Source organism: Chiloscyllium plagiosum, chromosome 38 (assembly GCF_004010195.1).
Source record: "Chiloscyllium plagiosum isolate BGI_BamShark_2017 chromosome 38, ASM401019v2, whole genome shotgun sequence".
In the NCBI taxonomy this organism is placed as follows: domain Eukaryota; kingdom Metazoa; phylum Chordata; class Chondrichthyes; order Orectolobiformes; family Hemiscylliidae; genus Chiloscyllium; species Chiloscyllium plagiosum.
This window is the reverse complement of record NC_057747.1, coordinates 8,549,185-8,568,894: the sequence shown is the minus strand read 5'-3', so window position 1 is coordinate 8,568,894 and position 19,710 is coordinate 8,549,185. Positions and strand designations below refer to the sequence as shown.

At 43.2% G+C, this 19,710-nt stretch overlaps 1 protein-coding gene across 1 annotated transcript in view; it reads left to right on the top strand.

Annotated features, from left to right (window-relative positions):
• Positions 1 to 6,889: 6,889 nt before the first annotated feature.
• LOC122541792 (annexin A5-like) overlaps positions 6,890 to 19,710 on the top strand; it is a 27,734-nt gene continuing 14,913 nt past the window's right edge. The window contains exons 1-5 of the mRNA XM_043678775.1: positions 6,890 to 6,994; positions 7,102 to 7,137; positions 12,615 to 12,702; positions 15,919 to 16,013; positions 17,586 to 17,699. Of these exons, the coding sequence (XP_043534710.1) occupies positions 7,120 to 7,137; positions 12,615 to 12,702; positions 15,919 to 16,013; positions 17,586 to 17,699 (315 nt within the window). The 5' untranslated portion in view covers positions 6,890 to 6,994; positions 7,102 to 7,119. The remainder of the gene's footprint in view (positions 6,995 to 7,101; positions 7,138 to 12,614; positions 12,703 to 15,918; positions 16,014 to 17,585; positions 17,700 to 19,710) is intronic.

The window sequence follows — 19,710 nt, the reverse complement described above, 5'->3', positions numbered from 1 at the left end:
GAGGAGGGATGACAGACAGGCACCCCGGAGGTTTCATCTCCCCTCCCAGTGACACCATTAATCCCAGCACCTCAGCAAGAAGAGAGTGAACCTGTCGCTGTGCAGGAGTATATCAGCGGGACCTGGGTCCTTAAATCCCAAAGTACCAAAGGACACCTGCCAAAGCCATTAGGACATACCAGGCTCTCTGTACCCCATCTGCAGATGTTGGGCATGTTCATGGACAGAGTGGGCGCAACAGGGACAAAACAAAACCTTCTGAGGACATAGCAGTAATTTGGGTCTCCAATCATGTGACAGAATTTTGTAAATATATTTTCACTTGCCCTTTTCTAATGTTTGTACTGTCTTAGTATCTCCAGAGATGATTCTCCAAAGTGAATGTTGTGGATATTATTCATCCACCAGCTTATGAGAATCCAAGTGTGGCCCGTGAGGATGCTCAGGCTTGGTAAGAGACACAAACACCTGCAGATGCTGAAATCCAAAACAGACAGGAGGAGGCTGGAAGAACACATCAGGCCAGGCAGAACGTTGACATCTCCATGTCCTGGTGCTGCCTGGCTTGCTGTGTTCTTCCAGTCTCCTGCCTGTTTATTCAGGCATTGTAAGGGCTATTTCATTATGAAGTACTGCAAGATAGCAAGGATGTATGACACAAAGGGAGGACTCTCAGGATGTGGAAGAACTCGGGATTACTCACCGGGAACGGAACTCTCGAATGTTGGTAGTAGGAGTTTTGCACAAGGTCTAACCAGGCTCAGATCTGCATAGAAGAGAGGATCAGAGCCTCAGCTGAAAGGAAAAATTAACAATTTATGCATGGATAAATAAAATCAATCCTTAAGGAATGCAGCATAGATCCAGCAAAGAGCTTGCACCTAACTGCACGAAGGAAATAAGAACCAGAACAGAGGACACAGCTCTGTCATCCTGGAAGCTGGTTTATGTAAGGTTCCCTCTGGTCTCTCTCTGTCTCAATTGCTCTTTGTCCTAGCCCCATCTTGTTGATGCCGTTTCTGGTCCACTTTTAGATTCCCTACAGTGTGGAAACAGGCCCTTTGTCCAACCAGTCCACACCGACCCTCTGAAGAGTAACCCACCCAGACCAATTTCCCTCTAACTAATGCACCTAACACTATGGACAATTTAGCATGGCCAATTCACCTAACCCTCACATCTCTGGACTGTGGGAGGAAACCAGAGCACCCAGAGGAAACCCACACAGACACGGGGAGAATGTGCAAACTCCACACAGACAGTTGCCCGAGGCTGGAATCGAACCTGGGACTCTGGTGCTGTGAGGCAGCAGTGCTAACCACTGAGCCACCGTGCTGCCACTTCAGGATCCTCACCCTCATCTTCCTGCTGGGATGTTTCCTCTCACCCCTCGATTTCCTCCTCAGGCAACACATCGAACCTTTGGTGACTGAGATTGTAGAGGGCACTGCACACCATCTTGTCTGGGCTATACTGCACAGTATGACCTGAGCTGGCTAGGCATTGGGTCCTCGTCTTCAGGATCTTTGGTGACAGTTCCTTGGCTGTAGGAGGACCAAGAGCCAAACAGTTGGACTAACCTTTGCAATGTTGCGTGAAATTTCAGCAGATCTGCGAACAGTAAGAGGAAGTACAGTCTTCAGACAGTTTCATCCCCAACATCCCTCCCTGTTAGACTGCAGGCTATGCCCTCACAGAGGGTAGTGTTGTGCCTTGTCAATGCCCCATGCAGAGTGACTCCATTTCTGCAGGACAACTCCGTGTCGCCAACTCCTAGCAGGAGCTTGTTGGCATTTAATGTAGCAGGATTACCTTCACTACTGACAATACCCCCTCCCCTGCACATTCCTGACCTCATGTAAGGTGCCCTGAAGTAAGTGCCCTGGAATTGAACACTTGCTAGGAGACCCTCTTAGTCTACCACAGTTGCTCTCAACCTTAATCTTGTGTGTGAGGATATGGCAGCCACAAGGTGATGGTTTCCAGAGACTGTGTGACTTGGCCAAGATTTAAAAAAGATATGAGGGGTCATTTTTTTTAACACAGAGAGAGTGCTGAATGAACTTCCAGAGGAAGCGGTGAATGTGGATACAGGGACAAGACTTAAATGACATTTGGATAAGTACATGAATAAGAAATGTTTGGTGGAATATGGATCAGGAGCAGGCAGGTGGGACCCGTTTAATTTGGGTTTATGGTCAGCATGAACTGGAAGGGTTTGTTTCTGTGCTGTGACTCAATGGGGAAGATTGAATTGAATTGAATTGAATTCATTGTCATGTATACCAAGGCACAGCGGAAATCTTTGTCTTGCGAGCAATACAGGCAGATCACAGAGTTAAATAGCATAGATAGTAAATAATAGGTAAACAGTGGCAAAAACAAAAACACAGGTACAGGCAAACATTAAGAGTTTGTGAGCTTGCTTCATTGACACTTGCTGACCTCAGAGATTACATGCTGCCTGTCAGAGCCGATTTCCTCTCACTTCATGCAATCGGATGAGAATTAGATGGAATAAGGAAAATACTATTTCTCATTAAGCTCTTTAGACATGATATGGCACACCTTCAGGGCAGCTGGAATTTGATCCCAGATCTTCAAGCAAAGATCCCCTGGAGGCAACATTGAGATTCCAATTCCAATTTCTTGATTACTGGGCTGCTGCTTTAACCAGTTTACATGGTCCACTTAACCGTGGATTGAAGACAGTTGTAATAGCAGTGTCTAATGCTTGGATTCATGATTACTGGAGTAACTCTTTAGGAGGACTCATCTCCCAACTCTGGCATCTAGCATTCTTCCATAAGGCAGTCAATTGCTCCTCCCATGTTGGCTGCTGCTTTCTCAACACCAGAACCTGACTGCTTCGCTGCTTCATGGATCAATAAAGTGAGATTTAGACTTTGCATTCGCTGCAGTGTTTTGCAGACTCCACCTGTGACCCACAAAATACCATGCTCCCCTCTTTCATTTCTCCTCTCTGTTCCCACATTGACATTTCAGCTTCACCCCATTTCTGTTGAGACCCTTTACATGATCATTATTGTCCTCATTTACATCGCAGGAGCCCTTGATTATTACGGTGCCAGTGACCTTGAAGGCACCACAGTCTCCCCACATTGAGGCAAGAGTGATCATAACTTGCCTTGAGCCAGCCCTTGGAAACCTTCAATATCCTATTAGATCACAACCTACTATTGACAACTGCCCCCTGTAACTGGGACCATTCCCTCAGCCAACGAATGTCAGTCCCCAAAGTGGCCCTAAAAACCTCCCGGGTTATGTATGACCATTTTATTGACTGACTGCTGTCCATTTCCAGACAGACTTGGGAGGACAGCCCAACCAACTATAGGTTATCCTTGGCCTGAGTTTGCAAGAGGACTCCAAATGAGTGACCAGCAAGGCCCAGGCTACTTTGGTCTTTCTGGACATGTGGAACTGTGTTCCTTAAGCATGTGCAGTTTGTTTGCCACATGAGCTACAGGCATGTGCGCTCCCTTTGACATTATGTGGAGGAGCTGGTGTTGGACTGGGGTAGACAAAGTCAAAAATCACACAACACCAGGTTATAGTCCCCAGGCTTATTTAGAAGCACTAGCTTTCTGAGCACTGCTCCTTCATCAGATAGCTATAAAACAGGATCATAGGACACGGAATTTATAGCAAAAGATTACAATGTCATGCAACTGAAATGATATATTGAATAAACCTAGATTGCTGTTAACTCCTTCATCTTTTAGAATGAGTTTTTGACACTGACAGAGCGCAACGTCAAACAGCAACACGCACTCTCCCTTTTATATTGACTGTTCATTATTTCCTGCTAGAATCGTCAATCTAATAACATCTAAATCTACTCCTAAGGCAACACAAGAAAAAAAACATGAGTGTTAAGAGTGGAGGGAAACACTGGAAACAGTGGTCCCTTTCTAAAGGGTTTGCTGATCAGAATGTTGATTCCTGATCTTCCTTCTCTGGAGACTTTGTAGGGTGACTCATTCACAATTACAAATGTCACAGGCTCCAGAAACGTCTGAAGGAAAAATAAAGTAGTTTTCTTCAGGACTAAAGAATTTTTCCCTGTGGAAATTGGAGACAGCTTGCAGAGATCTGATATCTTCTTCATTGGTCCCAAGCTGCCTGGCAACCAATCACATTGCTGTTCACAGACAAAATGTCTTTGTCATCAATGACTGGTTGCTAGCCCGTGGACCAATCAGCAACTTGTTGCCCGTTGAATCCCTATTTGTGTACCATCATAGTCTCCAGCTCATTGGCACACTAGCTACCACAGCCTGAACAGGCAGCTGTGTAAACAGTGCTTGCAATGAGTGTTTGGTTACTTGCTTTCAAAAACTGCAGCAATCCACCGGCAACCTTTGGTTTGAAAACAGTTCTTTTCTCATTTCAGTTTGCAAGTGAAAATACAGAAAAATAAAAGGACGTAGTCTTTTCATTATGTATTTAAACCAAATAACAAGGGAAACAGAAAAGACTGAGATGCGTAATGTGGAAAAGAGAAGGCTGAGGGGTGTCCTGGTGGAGATGTTTAAGATTAGAGAAATGTTTGAGAGGGAGTCAAAACAGGTAAGTAAGATGATCACTAATAAAGCCGAAAGAGAATTCAGGAGAAACATTCTTTCCCAAAGAGTGGTGAGAAGGTGGAAATCTGCACCATGAGGAATAGTGGATATTAACAGCATGATTAATATAAAAGTAGATGTGCACATGAATTCCAGGAATGGAGGGACATGTTAATTGGACGAGGTGAAGATGTATGAGGGGAAACTGATTGTAATGTATAAAATCAGGCCTGGATCTGGTGAACTGAACAGCTTGTTTCCACACTATAAATACTTTGCCAATTTGTGAAGGAAATACATTGCAAAGGTCATAGGGTCATCATTGAGAACAATGTTAAAATTCAGGAAATGGTTTTAGGCAGGGACAAAAATTCATGTCAGAGGGTGAGGGGAAAAATTATCGGAAACGTATTGTGGGATGTGCAGTATTGAGAGCACCAAAACGCTGCACTCTCATTGGAATGAAATGACCAGTGCTGAGTTTAACCTGAGGGTCACCACAACACCTTCATGGTAACCTCAGCTGGTGTGGGAATTGGACCCATTTTTACATTCAAAAAAGTCTTTATTCATTAAATATATCGGCAATAACCTAGTGGTATTATTGCTGAACTGTTATCTAGGGACTCAGGTTCAAATCCTGTCACGGCAGATGGTGGAATTTGAATTCAATAAAAATCTGGAATTAAGAATCTAACGATGATCATTAATCCATTGCCAATTGTTGGGAAAAACCCATTTGGTTCACTAATGTCCTTGAGGGAAGGAAACTGCCATCCTTACCTGGTCTGGCCTACATGTGATCCAGACCCACAGAAATGTGGTTGACTCTTAACTGCCCTCTGGGTAATTAGGGATGGGCAATAAATGCTGCCTAGTCAGCAACACCCTCAACCCGTCAATGAATAAACAAAAAGAAGTCACAAATGCAGTGGGGTTGCCTACAGTAGATGATCAAGGAAACAAGCAAACATTGGAATTTGACTCTATCCAAACAAAACCAAGGACATCTCTTACACATACAAAACTGTATTTACATATATTTGAGGCACTCGGAGTGTCTGATAACTGAACAGACCCCTATTTACCTTCAGCAGGAAGACCTCAGGCAGTGGTCTTTCCCCACTGTGCCTTGGTGGCAACTGCCCCAGGCTTTACTGCATCCCTCAGCACATAGTCCTGGAGCTTGGACTATGCCAGGCTGCAACATACAGTCAGGGTCAACACCTTGCTCTAGAAGACCAACAACTTCAGGCTGACCAGAGAACAGCTTTCACTGAGTTGATGGTCCTCCAGGTGCAGTCGATGTTTGTCTCGGTGTGTGTCCCGGCCACCAGACCATAGAGCACGGACTCCTGTGTCACAGAGCTGCTTGGGTTGAACCTCAATACAAACCACTGCATCTTTCTCCAGCCTCCCTTTGCAAAAGCACATTCCAGCAGGAGATATGTGACAGTCTGAACCAAACCTCCCTACTCCACAATGAGGGCATTGGGTGGTCGCACAGACCAACTGGGTGTACAGGAAGGATTACATTAGATTACATTACATTACAGTGTGGAAACAGGCCCTTCGGCCCAACAAGTCCACACCGACCCGCCGAAGCGCAACCCACCCATACCCCGACATTTACCCCTAACCTAACACTACGGGTAATTTAGCATGGTCAATTCACCTAACCTGCACATCTTTGTGACTTCTGACAGATGGTGCCCTTCTCACCACCAGACCAGCAACATCTTGGTGCTTGTTGGAAAATTCAAATGACTTTGACAGCCTGCTCAGCGAACCACCCTCTCCTCCTCCTGCAGGGTCTCGAGGACGCCAGTGCTGACCACATCCAGCTGGCATTGAACCCATGCTGTTGGCACCACTCTGCATCTGCTAGCTCAGTTGGCTGGACCCCACGGAGGTCTCATTTTCCCGACCTCACCTGAGACGTGAGGTTAAACCGTCACCAGTCTCGAGTGAGAGAGGAGCTTCTGACACTATGGGGACTTTAATTATAATTTTAGTATTGAGCATAAGCAGTTCCTATTTTCGCTGTCAGTTCTTGCTATGCCTTGCAATTTGGAAGATTGTACCCATTTCAGAATTGGCGGATGTCATTTTAGGCTCTGTGCCAGTGAGAGCCAGTCCCAGGGAAACCCTTGCCTGAGAGACTGGATTCATTTGGCAATAACAACAGGAGTTCGGTACTGGTTTTATGTGCCTCCACAATAGCTTGGCGTTAGTAGCTTCTCATAGGCCATCTTCCCTTACAGGATAAATGTATTTAAATAGATTGCCAAACTCTCAACCAATCCCTAAGCAGCTTTCCCTCGAGAAAAGGCAGGCCTTTGATGGTGTGTTTTCTTTAATGAGCTACACAGTTTAGTTTTTTTCCATAGCCGCCCTTGAAGCAGGTTTGTCTATGTTTTGAAATGATTTAATATTTTGTTCATTAAAACATATTGAAGTACTTCAAGAAGACTGAAAAAGCTACATTAAATCGTGTGCTTTTTTTAAACAGATTTTTTTCGAGTGAACCATGGCAGCCAAAGGCGTGGTAAGTAGAAACTGTAATAAATTTGTCAAGAAGGCAGCTTCGGTGTAATCTGAACAGTCTGCACTGATTTTCTTGCTCTAAATACGCACGGTGACTTTTTTTCATCTGGAGAAAATGTGTAGGAGGTTAGGGAGTACGGATTAATGGTGCTGGAAGAGTACAGCAGTTCAGGCAGTGTCCAAGGAGCAGTAAAATCGACGTTTCGGGCAAAAGCCCTTCAGGTATAGTACCACACACTCAGCAGTGTTGTAATATCTCTATCACACGTTAATCTCCTTAGTTAAAAGGATACTTTTGTTTCCAAGTCAGCGTTTTTTGACAATTGACTAAGTATAATGCTGATTCTAACAAAATGTTACTAGCTTCTAATCTTAGAACAGAACACCTTCACTGTGAGATGTTGCGTTAATTTAATATCCTGTTAGCCTTCGATAAGGGAAAGTCAACAAGTTTCCAATCCTGGGTGTTGTAGCAAATAGGCAAGGTGTCTAAATGCAGTTGATTATACTACCAATTATAGGCTTGAATGCAGAAACTAGTTTCTACAATATTCTTAGAGTTGGAAGTCTTTCCCTTTTTTTTTCAGATCTTTCTATGGTCTAAGCCACAATGTTGCTGAATAGGCAATCCTATTACTCTTAATTGATTTCGCATTTGGGTCTTAATGCGAATGTGCGAATAGCCTTGACTCTACAACTGGAACAGCTAACCTTCATAAATGGATGGGTTTGGGCCGTTATTGGGTTGAGGTGATAGGCTGGAAAGCTGTGCAAACAAGGTTATTAAATGAACTGAATTGGCTTCAATTTTCCACTGGAATAAGGAAGTTGCAGTTATTGTCTGAGGGATTGGTTTGAACTAGTTGACAACCAGCTGTTCAATTAGGTAGCCAACTAATTGAGCTGGGGGCTCATGTGGCTCTGTGGTAGTCTCCCTACCTTTGAGCCTGGGTGTCATAAACATCTAAGCAGGTTGACTTTTTTTTTGGAAATATCTCTCCAACTCACTGAAGGGTTTTTGTGGTACTGTTTACCTCTGGTCTTGAAAGTCCAGGTTCAAGTTTTACTGTCATAGCATATTTGGATGTTTTGCTATTAAAATGACATCTAACCAACAGACTGAAAGACCACTAACTTGCACTTGTTAATACTGCCACCAGCTCCAGCCTGACTTTAAGTTCTCTCAACTTTAATACTACACAACAATATCCCTCTAATGTCCCTACCTCTGGATCAAAATGTCTAGGTTGAAGTTGCATTTCCCTGGAGTGTTCTCCTGAAGTGGCCTTATTGTAATTACTCTTACCACAAGTTTCTGCTGCTGTAGTTTTAAGTACTCCAAGCTTTCTGCAAACCTTACTCCTCTGTTTTGTAGGAAGGTCTGTTCTCAAACAATTACTACCAAATGATACCCGATCATTACCTTGGTTTATGGAACTGAGCAGTTTGTAAACTGCTTCAGTGTTGTCTAGACAACTGTATAGATGTGCCAATAAATGCAGGAGAGTTAGTGCTGTAAAGAGAGCTCCCTAACAGTACTTGAATTGTATGGAGGGCAAGACAAATGAACAAAAATATCCCTTAAATATATGGCATGTCCTAAAGTGTATGAAAGGTGCCCTTTTCATACTTTACTGAGAATGGGTGCTTTCAGCAAAGCCAGCATTTGTAGCCCATCCTAACTGGTATTTGAGGTGATTAGCAACATGTCTGTGTATTTGCAGATATTTTAGACGGGCTGAGGATTTTCCACCAGTCTCGACAGTGATATGTCTTCAAGTTAGATGTGTGGGTTCTTGTGGCAGTGTTTCTGCCTTTGGGACAGGAGACCTGTCTCGCCTGCTTCAGAGCTGAGTGTTAAGGCATCACCATTCATTTAATCACTATGTGCCTACCACTCCTTCCCCTCCCCAATGTTGATAAGTGAGGAATTTAATGCCATTGGCTGAGATGGTCACACTCTCTCCATATTGTTTGGACCATGCTACATAGTTTGTTTCATTTATCAGTTATGATTGGCAGTGCAACCCTCCCTTTGACTGGCCTCTGTTCAGAATTTTTATGGTATCAGGTGCTCATTCAGCACTCCAATCACATTGCCATTGTGTAGTTCTGGAGGGAAGGTTAGATGAAAAAGTTGGAAGAAGATTATGAATTTAAACTGAACTGCAGATGCTGTAAATAAAACAAAATAGCTGGAAAAGCTCAGCAGGTCTGGCAACATTAGTGGAGAGAAATCAGTTAGTATTCAGGTCTCATGACCTTCATGGTCTTTCCTTTGGAAGAAGGTAGTGATTTGGGAGGGATGTGAAACAGCAGTGGAGAGATCTTAAATCAATGATGTGGACTTGTGTGCAGATGTAGTTTGTGTTGGAGCAATGTCTGAGTTGGATGACACGACGAGGACTAATTTCCCTGCAGTGTCAGGCAGGGATAACCTCTTTATGGCAATCCACAAAATCATGTGGTGCATAGTAAAAATGAATAGCCAAGATGTTTTGGTCTTGGTGACTTTGACCAAGACACAGTCCTTTTTTTTAAATTCAAGACATTTTGCTCATGCATAGTAACAAATGGGAAGGAAACTATAGTGGTCACAACTTTGACAATCTAAAGTGTTCTAAGTTTTTTGCGGGGAATTGTCATGTAATGAGCATTATAACTGTTTGCTGCTTGGAATTAAAGAAACTGGCGTAATCTAACTGCTGAAATTAAGGTTGGCACAAACTTTTTTCAAAGAAAAAGCATTCAGCTGGAATTGCTTTATTTTTCGAGTTGAACCATCCTCGATTAGCTAAGCTTTTTTCCCCTGTGGTGTTGGAGTGGGTGTCTTGTGATTCATGGTATGGGTTGTAGCTGCATCACAAGGCACTGAATCAGGGGGAAGTTGGAACTGCTGAGGATGGGTGTGGCAGGGACTCTGAATGGAGTCTGTGAAGTAATGATTCTTGACCCGACTGCAAGTTGTCTTGCCTGCGTCTGACAAATCATAGTGGCGACTGTCACTTCAGTCAAACGCAGGGATTTCTCATCGCTGATCTGTCAGCGTTTTAAGACTTTTTTTTCCCTGCGGCTTAATCCCTGCAAGGTCAGTGTGATGTGAGATTCTGATCGGACGTCGCTTGTTCCTGATCTCTGCACTGAACCCCACCCACTACTGTGACCCTGTCTGCCTTCACAATGAAGAAATAGATGTGTGTAGCCTCTCTCCGAGACCCTTTGATATGTTTACACAGCGCTAACATGCAGTAACTCCATAGTAGCTATAAAAGCTATATACCACCTCCGCTTGGAAAGTACTAATCTCAAACCACTCTACACACTTCACCCTTTTCTTTCCCATGGATAATCGGGTGGTAAATTCATGTTCACTTTAGTATCTTAAACTAAATTCCCAGATTGGCCTTTAGATCTAATTCTGCTAAATTATAACATCCCCAAGATCTGACCATGGGGTAGTGCTGGCCTAAGACTTGCTAATAACATCTGGCTGCAAGAGTTAATTTTAGCGACCAATGTTTTGCACACAGTCCAGAAGCAAAATTCTAATTTGCTCAAGTAAATCTATGCAAACACCAGCCATGTAAGGAAGTGATGTATTCAATTTTTCTAAGCTGGTACTCTGCACTATGTAAATGTGTTGATCCAGGACAGAAGTAAGGAAATACTAGTAGTGCATTTAGAATAGGATGCAGTCCAGTTCTAGTCGTGTTTTTTTGGCGGGGGGCGCTCTTCATTGCTGTAGAGAATGAACAATGATTGTGGGGGATGGAAGGCAGTGTCACGTGGAAAGCTTTCAGAAATCTTTCCCCTCCCCCACCACCACCACCTCCATGAGGAAATGATTGATTATTTAAAAAATTACTGATTTTTGGTGGAAGGGTCAGAACCAAAGGATGACTAAAAATAACTGCAAAACTAATTATTTCTTTTTTGAATTTATTTGGATGCCCAATCTGTGTAGTGCAAACCGGTTCCAATTTTTTTTCACTCAACTGTTCAGATTTGTTGTGGCACTTTTGGTACATCACTGAATTTGAACCTGGACCTTTTTGGGTTCCTTCCACAGCAATGTGATATGATCATTCTTTATCAGAAGAGAGCTTGCAGGCTGAGCCTAAAATGATATTTTTGCAAGGGAAAGGCTGGCTTGGCAAAGGGAACTGGCTGCATTGCATTTGTCAAGAATGCACGTCCCAGACACCTTCCAGATGAAAGTGGTTTCTTACACTTCGTCTAGTTACTGTGTTTGCCACTCCAATTTCTAACTTTTTTTTCTACCTTGGGGAGAAGAGCAGTTAGTGTTGTGTAAAAGAGCTCCTGGTTGCCTGCCACTTTGACATGCTCCCTAGCTAACATTTCTGTCTTAAGCCAACTAGAGTACAAGCTGCAAAAACAGAGCCTGCTTGGTCTCATGGGGATCTATAACCTTCAGGACTCTAACAATTTCAGAACATGCCCCCACACTTTCATGTCTGCTACTCAGCCCCCATATCCCAGGTCCTGCCACGTAATGGGTTGCTTTCAGTTCAGACAAACCACTTTTAACAATACTGCCCGTATTATTACCCTTAGATTCCTGTCCTGGCTTACTATCAACAGCAATCACTTTGCTTATTTTTCTCCCTGGGTTCTCTCGCCATCTGCAAGGGCTCAATGGTTAGCATTTCTGCCTCTCACTACCAGGGACAGAGTTCAATTATAGCCCCAGGTGACTGTGGAGTTTCCCCACGGCAGTGTGGGCTTCCTCCCACAGTCCAAAGATGTGCCAACTCACTTGCAATGATAAATTGCCAACATGTTCAGGGATGTGCAGGCTAGGTGGATTAGCCACCTGAAATGCAGGATTATTGTGATAGGGTAGAGGGATGAGTCTGCATGGGATGCTGTTTAGAGATTTGGTGTAGATCTGCTGGGCTGAATGGCCTGTTTCCATATTGTAGAGATTTTTTTAAATTCCAGTCAGTGAGGTGTACCTAATTGTGCTGATTCTTCAGTGTGGTGCTCTATCAATGGCTGCATGGACATAGGAATTCAAGGTGATTCACCCCACTATTGCTTTTTTTGTCAAAAGCAATAAATACTAACCTTAGTGTGAAGAACACCTCTTTAAAATTGTTTTTTCATGGAGGCTGTAGTTAGGTGTAATTGGTCTCCCTAACTTTAGTGCAACTCCTGCAGTGCAACAGGTCTATCACCAAACCCTGATCTATCTCTCCATGTCCATGCAATCATTAACATTACTCACCTGTTTTCACTCCACCAAACAGGTGCTGGGTCTGCCATAACCATTCCTAACATGACCTTCCTCAAATGAGTGCCTTGACAAGTAGGGTGTTTAATGAACCTCCTACTGCCATCACTGAAGTGTTGATGTAGCCCCCAAGCTTCCCCACCCATCATGGTTTAATCCACTTTGTGAAATGCATATAGAATTACAAAACCCTATGGGATATTAAATGACTTTTCTCTTTCTAGGGAAGGACCAGTGGTACAGTCTGTGACTATCCAGATTTTGATGCCAGCCAAGATGCTGAGGTGCTTCACAAAGCTATGAAAGGATTTGGTAAAGAGACTGCTCATATCTATCCTCTATGGCATCCCCTCTTTGTTTACTTCATCTTTCCCTCAGTTAGCATGACCTCTTACACTTGTATTGGTTAACTTCCCCAGTATAAACACCCATGTCTACAGTCCCACTAGAATGGCCATTACTTCAATCATCTTGGTTCATTTGGGGTTTTATTGTTGTGTTGCTGGCTTTGAGCAGTCCCACAAATGGAAGCATTTTGCCCAGACCTTTCATGATTCTTGTCAGTAGTTTTTTTTTTTTTCTTTCCTTCATTGAGGTATTCACCCTTGGGTGCCATTCTGAGTAAGTAAGCATCCTAAATGTGAGCAAGCCATCAAATTTTAAAATGTTTGCTGGGATGGTGGGTGGGGGTAGATGCTGGCTGGAAGCTAAAAACCAATCTGAATTGTTTTTATTCAACTTCCCAAATCTAAAATGTCAAAACAGTAACCTCTTGCTACTGCCTTGCCTAGGTTCAGTAATTTGTCTAGGCTTGTGGATTAAAACCTCAATGGTCCCTCCATGTAGGGTTTGGCACATTGTTCAACCATTGGCAATTACATTGTCAAGAGCTAATCTATAATTTATTGCATCTCCAAATACTTCGTTTAAAATTGGGAAAAGTCTGTTTGGATTTGATGTTTGTCATTAAATTATATTCCCATCTTTAACTCCTCCCTTCAAGGGTACAACTACACTCTGCTTAAGTAAAGCACTGAATTAGTGTGTTAATATATAATGATGCAAAATAACTTGTTCTTGTGGAATTGACTAATTCTGCAGTTGTGGTGTGATGAAGAGCATCTCTAACAAATGTCACACTGCCACCACCCCTCCCACACCTTGTGCTCTAATCATTTGCTTGTCTCTCCTCCTCCTGGTATGGAATCTTCTGCTAATACTCTTGCTCAAGAATCACTGCATAACATTAGTGCTTTCACAGGGCATGCACAGATTCTTGGCCAACATATGGCATATTTCCATCCCATCAGGCATGCTGTTCTAGCACCCCTCCCATCAGTCCTTTCTGGATATTTTAACATGAGGGGAAAAACAAAACAAGTGTTCCAATTTGTAACCTGTTACTAATCCAAGAGGCTGATTTGGTCCCTAAAGATTGAGTAAATTTGTTTTTTCCAGAACACTACTGGTTTTCTCTGCAAGTAATTTGTTGTAATTTCAGAGCCCTTGTTCCAATGACTCTGGGGCAAAACTTTCATTATTAGTGCCTTCTGACTAAAATGTGTTCAGATAGTTTTCAGTTAAATGTTCCTAATTTAACACTTTTTTTTTACTTGAGGTCCTGAATGCATTGGAGATACTTCATGTGGAATTGGCTAAGCTGGCATTTATGGCTATAGAAAATGGTCTGCTGTCTAGCTGCCTTTGGCAGCAACAAAGGCAAAATATTCCAAATGCTGGAGACACTCTGCAGGTCTGGCAGCATCTGTAGAGAGAATTAAAGTTTAAGTCCCATTATCATTCTTTAAACAGCCCTACTAGGTTCTATACCCCTCTGCTTCTGTCTACATATGCTGCCAGACATGCTGAGTTTCCCCTCCTCCATCCACTTTTTTTCAATGGAACAAACCAAGTGTTAAACAGGGTATGAATGTGGAAATCCAGTGTGCAGGTGATCTAGGTGTTAGTGCATGAGTCAAAGTTAGTGTGTAAGGTGCAACATCTCATCAAGATGACAGGTGGGATGCTATTTGTGAGGAATTTAAAATGTTGGCTTCAGCCCTAGAGGGTGAGACTACATTTCAATATTGTATGTAGTTTTGACTTTATCTAAGCCAAGATATAAACTCATCTGGAGACATGGAATGAGGAAATTTTGTATAAGTTGGCCATCCATGTGGGGTGTTAGTTTGAGAGGGATGCCTTTCAGAGGGTTGGTGTAGACTTGATGGGCTAAATGTCTGCTTCCACATTGGAAGGATTCTGATCTGTGACAGGCCAAGTTTGCTTTCACTGGAGTTTGAGTGACTAGATTCAAGTGCTTAAGACCATGAATGGTCATGACAAGATGGATGTGAAAAACTTTTATTTCCTCTTGGAAGGCCCTGTTGCAAAAGGTGACTTAAGTGTTTTAAGGCAGATGAGAAATTAAGGTTCACTTTCAAACTGACTCCAGGCAGTAGACAGACTTTTTAAAAAAAGACTGAGTACAGGGCTAATTGGAGCTAAAATAGTTTTGGGAGTGCAATGGTGGAATAGACCTGAGGGACCAAATGGCCTGTTTTGCTCCTAATGTTCTTAGACCACTACAGCCCTTAGTGTGGGGAGACAATGCTGTTGAATGTCATGTCAAGGTCTTTGACCCAGTGAAGGAATGGCAGTTTCACTATCGGTATTCCTCCAGGATAAGCATGTGGCTTGGAGGCTGGTGGTGGTCTTGGGTATTTTACTACCCTTGTCCTTCTGGATGGTGTTGGAGCAGACCTCACTTTCTCCTCTTAGACCACTACAGCCCTTAGTGTGGGGAGACCATGCTGTTGAATGTCATGTCAAGGTCTTTGACCCAGGGAAGGAATGGCAGTTTCACTATCGGTATTCCTCCAGGATAAGCATGTGGCTTGGAGGCTGGTGGTGTTCTTGGGTATTTTACTACCCTTGTCCTTCTGGATGGTGTTGGAAGATCTTGTCTAAGAACCTTGGTGAATTTCTGCAATGCATCTTGTAGATATTGCTGCTACTGAGCGGCAGTTTACACTGTTGGAGGGAGACCCTATTGAAGACAATGGATGTGGTGCCAATCATGTGGACTAGTTTCTTTCTGAAGAGTTGAGCTGATTGAGTGGTTTTGGAGCTACACTAAGCCAGCAAGTAGGAAGTATTCCATCACTTATGCCTTCTAGATGGTGGGCTGGAATATGGGCAATGAGACTGAGTTGCTAACCTCTGACCCTGTTCTTGTATCTGCAGTCATTATGGCTCATCCAATTCCTAGTTAATGGAAATCCCTCAGTCATTCAAGCAATAGTAGTTGCTGGAGTCTAGGACAGTACCCTGAGGAACTCTTGCAATATATGTAGCCTGAAATGATTGACCAATAGCTGTTGCCGACTTATCCAGCTGTTCTGCTCTCGAAGGGTCTGATTACAAAATCCCATTGAGATTTAGCTTGTCCACTTAATCTCTTGGGAATGTGGTTTTTTTCCCCTCTGTGTAATACACTTGCAAATAAAGACTGGCCTTATTTTACAGGAACTGATGAGGATGTCATATTGGATATACTGGCTCAGCGAAGTAACAATCAAAGGCAGCAGATCATTCGTGCCTATAAAACTGTAGTTGGAAAAGTAAGTCATAGCTAACTGTATTGATTATCTGTTTGCTGATTCCACTAATGGAATTTGCAAACGTGTGTATGGGGGGGCCAAGTACTTGTCGTCTTCACGTTTGGTCTCCTGTGTCATCTACCTTGACTTTCTGGACTGATCAGGTTCCACACTCCCTCCCCTTCATTCTCACCCACCCCCATCATCCCATTTGTGGGTATTGTCACACAGCAGGATTGTGCTAAACTGTCTGGTGCCCCTGAAGTCAAAATGAGTTGCACTTGCCTTATTTGTACTCTCCCAACTGTCAAGTCTGGTTAGCAATGTTCAGCCTGGAGATGGCTACTCTCCAGAGCTGCCTCCTTTCTTCAACCTTTCATTGCTCATCAAAAACTCAACCCATACATTAACTCAAGTCCTGATCACTCATTTCTGCTGTACACAATGACCTATCCTGTCATCTTAGTGCCTCACTTCCTAAAATCTTGTCTTTGTTCAGATTCCTTTGATATCGCTCCTCATCTCTAACCTTTTTTATTAGCCTTCTCTATTAACTGAGGGGAAAATAAACCAAAGAACTGGAAATCTGCAACAGAGATTTCTGGAGAAACTCAGCAGGTCTGGCAGCATCTTGGAGAGAAGCAGAGTTAATGTTTCTGATTCAGAACAGATCCAAAGGGTTACTGCAATGTTTGTGCTCTCTAGATGCTGCCAGACTAGCTGAGTTTCTCCAGCAATTTGAGCTTTTTCTTAACTCTAGACTCTCTAGAAAAGTCAGTGTTTAATACCCATCATTCTGAGCTGAGAGAAATGCTTGCCTCTGGCAAAGGATATGGTCACTCTCTTTCTATGAAGTGTAGTGAATTTCCCAAGTTATTGGCATTGATCAGATGTGGCAGATTAGTCTGGTATACTGCCTTCTAAATCTGCCATGTCACTAGTGCAATCAAATTGTAATTTTGTGCTCAAATACTCCAATTTCTCTGCGTTTGAAGCGAGGGAAATGAATGGGTGGACAGGCATTCATCAGCGTGATCCATTTGCCTGATTTACCTGTTTGACATGATGCTAGTGGTCAATGTATGGATAATTAATGACTTCCATAAAGCCAGTGGCTTCCTGGATCTTAATATTGCAAGAGATAGCTTTCTCAATGGCTGCCACAGTCACAGACCAAAGCAGTGACCTGGCTCTTGTTAAACTTTCCACCATTCTCTTCCCTTTGGATGTTAAGGAAATCTGGTGAAAGGTGATGAAAGTCTAGCTTTGTCCACCCTTGGTGTGTGGTTATGCAAACCTGACTGATTCATCAAGCTAAAGTGCAGCCTTGCTACTTTATCTAGTTAAGTGTATCAGTGCCAATGTTCAGGCCATCCAAGGTTTGGATATCCTATTTCATGAGTACAATAGTGGAAATTCCAGGTTATTTGAAATTTGATTGTTGCACTGCAAATAAGCCACACCATATCTTCAAAAGAAAGTTAGGGCAGTTATGGTATGTAATTGCTATGTCTTTAGATTCTTTTTCAGAAATGCTGTTCATAACTTGGCAGCTCTGAATTCATGTTGCTAATCCATTGTTTGTTGCCACAGGACTTGATTGATGATTTGAAATCTGAGCTGTCTGGGAAGTTTGAATCCCTGATTGTTGCCCTCCTCCTTCCTCCAGAACGCTACGATGCCAAGGAATTGCATGATGCTCTCAAGGTAACTATGATCCCACCTGACATGTGAAGGAAAGATTGACCAACTTGTTCCTGTGGTCAGTAGATGCTATATTTCAGAATTGACAATCTGCAGGCTTGTCTTGCATTTGCAACATGACTTGGTTCACTTCCTGCTCCGGCTGTGTCTCTCCCCTCTTTGATCTCCTTACATTTCCTTGATCTTGCCTTTTCTGTTACACTATGCAGGCTTTTAGAACCTAAGTTAGCATTCCCTAACCACAGCTTCCTGGCTCCTTTCCCTCTTGCATTTTAACTTCATGTCCTGCACTCTGGATAGTGGTCCTTCAGTTGGCCTTTCCAGTAAGGGGTAGGTCTTGCTTTCTTTATTTTAACTGTTTGATGTTGTTGTGCTTTGAGTCTGTCTTTTTTTTTTCCATGTCAATATTTGTTTTATATGGGTGTGCTGTAAAATGACTAGCTTGTTGATGGGCACCCAAGTAGCTTTGCCAACACTTCAAGTTGGTGACAACTGTCCTGTGACCGAATGCTTCAGTGCAGTAATGTTTATTTGGACAGAACCTTGCTCTCCTATAGCAGTAAATGTTTTGTCTTGCTGTACACCTTGGACTCTGTTTTAGTCCAGGCTATTGATAGGGAGTTAACTGTTTGTCTGTGTCAGACCACCTTCCTTAGCCAGAAACACTCCAGTTCAGCAGATGGCATAACAATACCCTCTTGATGAGAACTAGTGCTCTGGAAAATGAAAACCGGGACTTCCCCTCTTTCAATTGATTTGACAGTCCAGTCTCTACCCATTTCTCCACATGAGAAGTTTGTTTTTTTTAAATAGGAGCCCTATTTTAGTAGGGGAGGGAGAAGGGTGTGAACATAGAGAATATAGAACAGTACAGCACAGAACAGGCCCTTCAGCCCATGTTGTGCTGACCATTGATCCTCATGTGAGGTAAACCTAATGTACAAACTCTCAAGTTTCTGTGACCATTTGCATGTCCAGCAGTCTCTTAAATATCCCCAATGACCCCTCTTCCACAACTGCTGGCAACACATTCCATGCTCTCTCAACTCTGCGTAAAGAACCCACCTCCGACATCCCCTCTATATTTTCCACCAAACAACAGCTTAAAACCATGACCCTTGTGTTAACAATTTCTGCCCTGGGGAAAAAGTTTCTGGCTATCAACTCTATCTATGCCTCTGATTATCTTGTACACCTCAATTAGGTCCCCTCTCCTTCATTTTTTTCCAATGAAAAAAGTCTGAGCTCAGTCAACACCTGGGTGGCAATTTTAAGGGATCTATGTACCTGCACACCAGATCCCGCTGTTCCTCCACACTGCCAAGAATCATCCTGTACTCAACTTTCAAATTCACATCTATCCAGGTTGAACTCCATCTGCCACCCCTCAGCCCATCTCTGCATCCTGTCAATGTCATGTTGCAGCCTACAACAGTCCTCTATACTGTCAACGACACCTTTGTCGTCTGCAAACTTGTTAACCCATCCTTCAATCTCCTCATCCAAGTCATTAATAAAAATTACAAAGAGTAGAGGCCCAAGAACAGAGCCCTGTGGAACACCACTCACCACTGACTTCCCAGCAGAATATTTTCCTTCCACTACCACTCGCCATCTTCTGTCGACCAGCCAATTCTGTATCCAGACAGCTAAATTTCCCTGTATCCCATTCCTCCTGACCTTCTGAATGAGCCTACCATGGAGAACCTTATCAAATGTCTTGCTGAAGTCCATATACACCACATCCACTGCTCGACTCTCCTCAACTTGTCTAGTAACATCCTCAAAGAACTCCAAATATTTGTGAGGCATGCCCTGCCCCTCACAAAGCCGTGCTGACTGCCTTTAATCAAAGAAGGGCATGTGCCCGAACGTCGAATCTTCTGTTCCCTAGATGCTGCCTGACCTGCTGTGCTGTTCCAGCAATAAAGTTTCAGCTGCCTTTAATCAAGCCATGCTCTTCTAGATGGTCATAAATCCTAACCCTCAGAATCCTTTCAGATGACAGATGTGG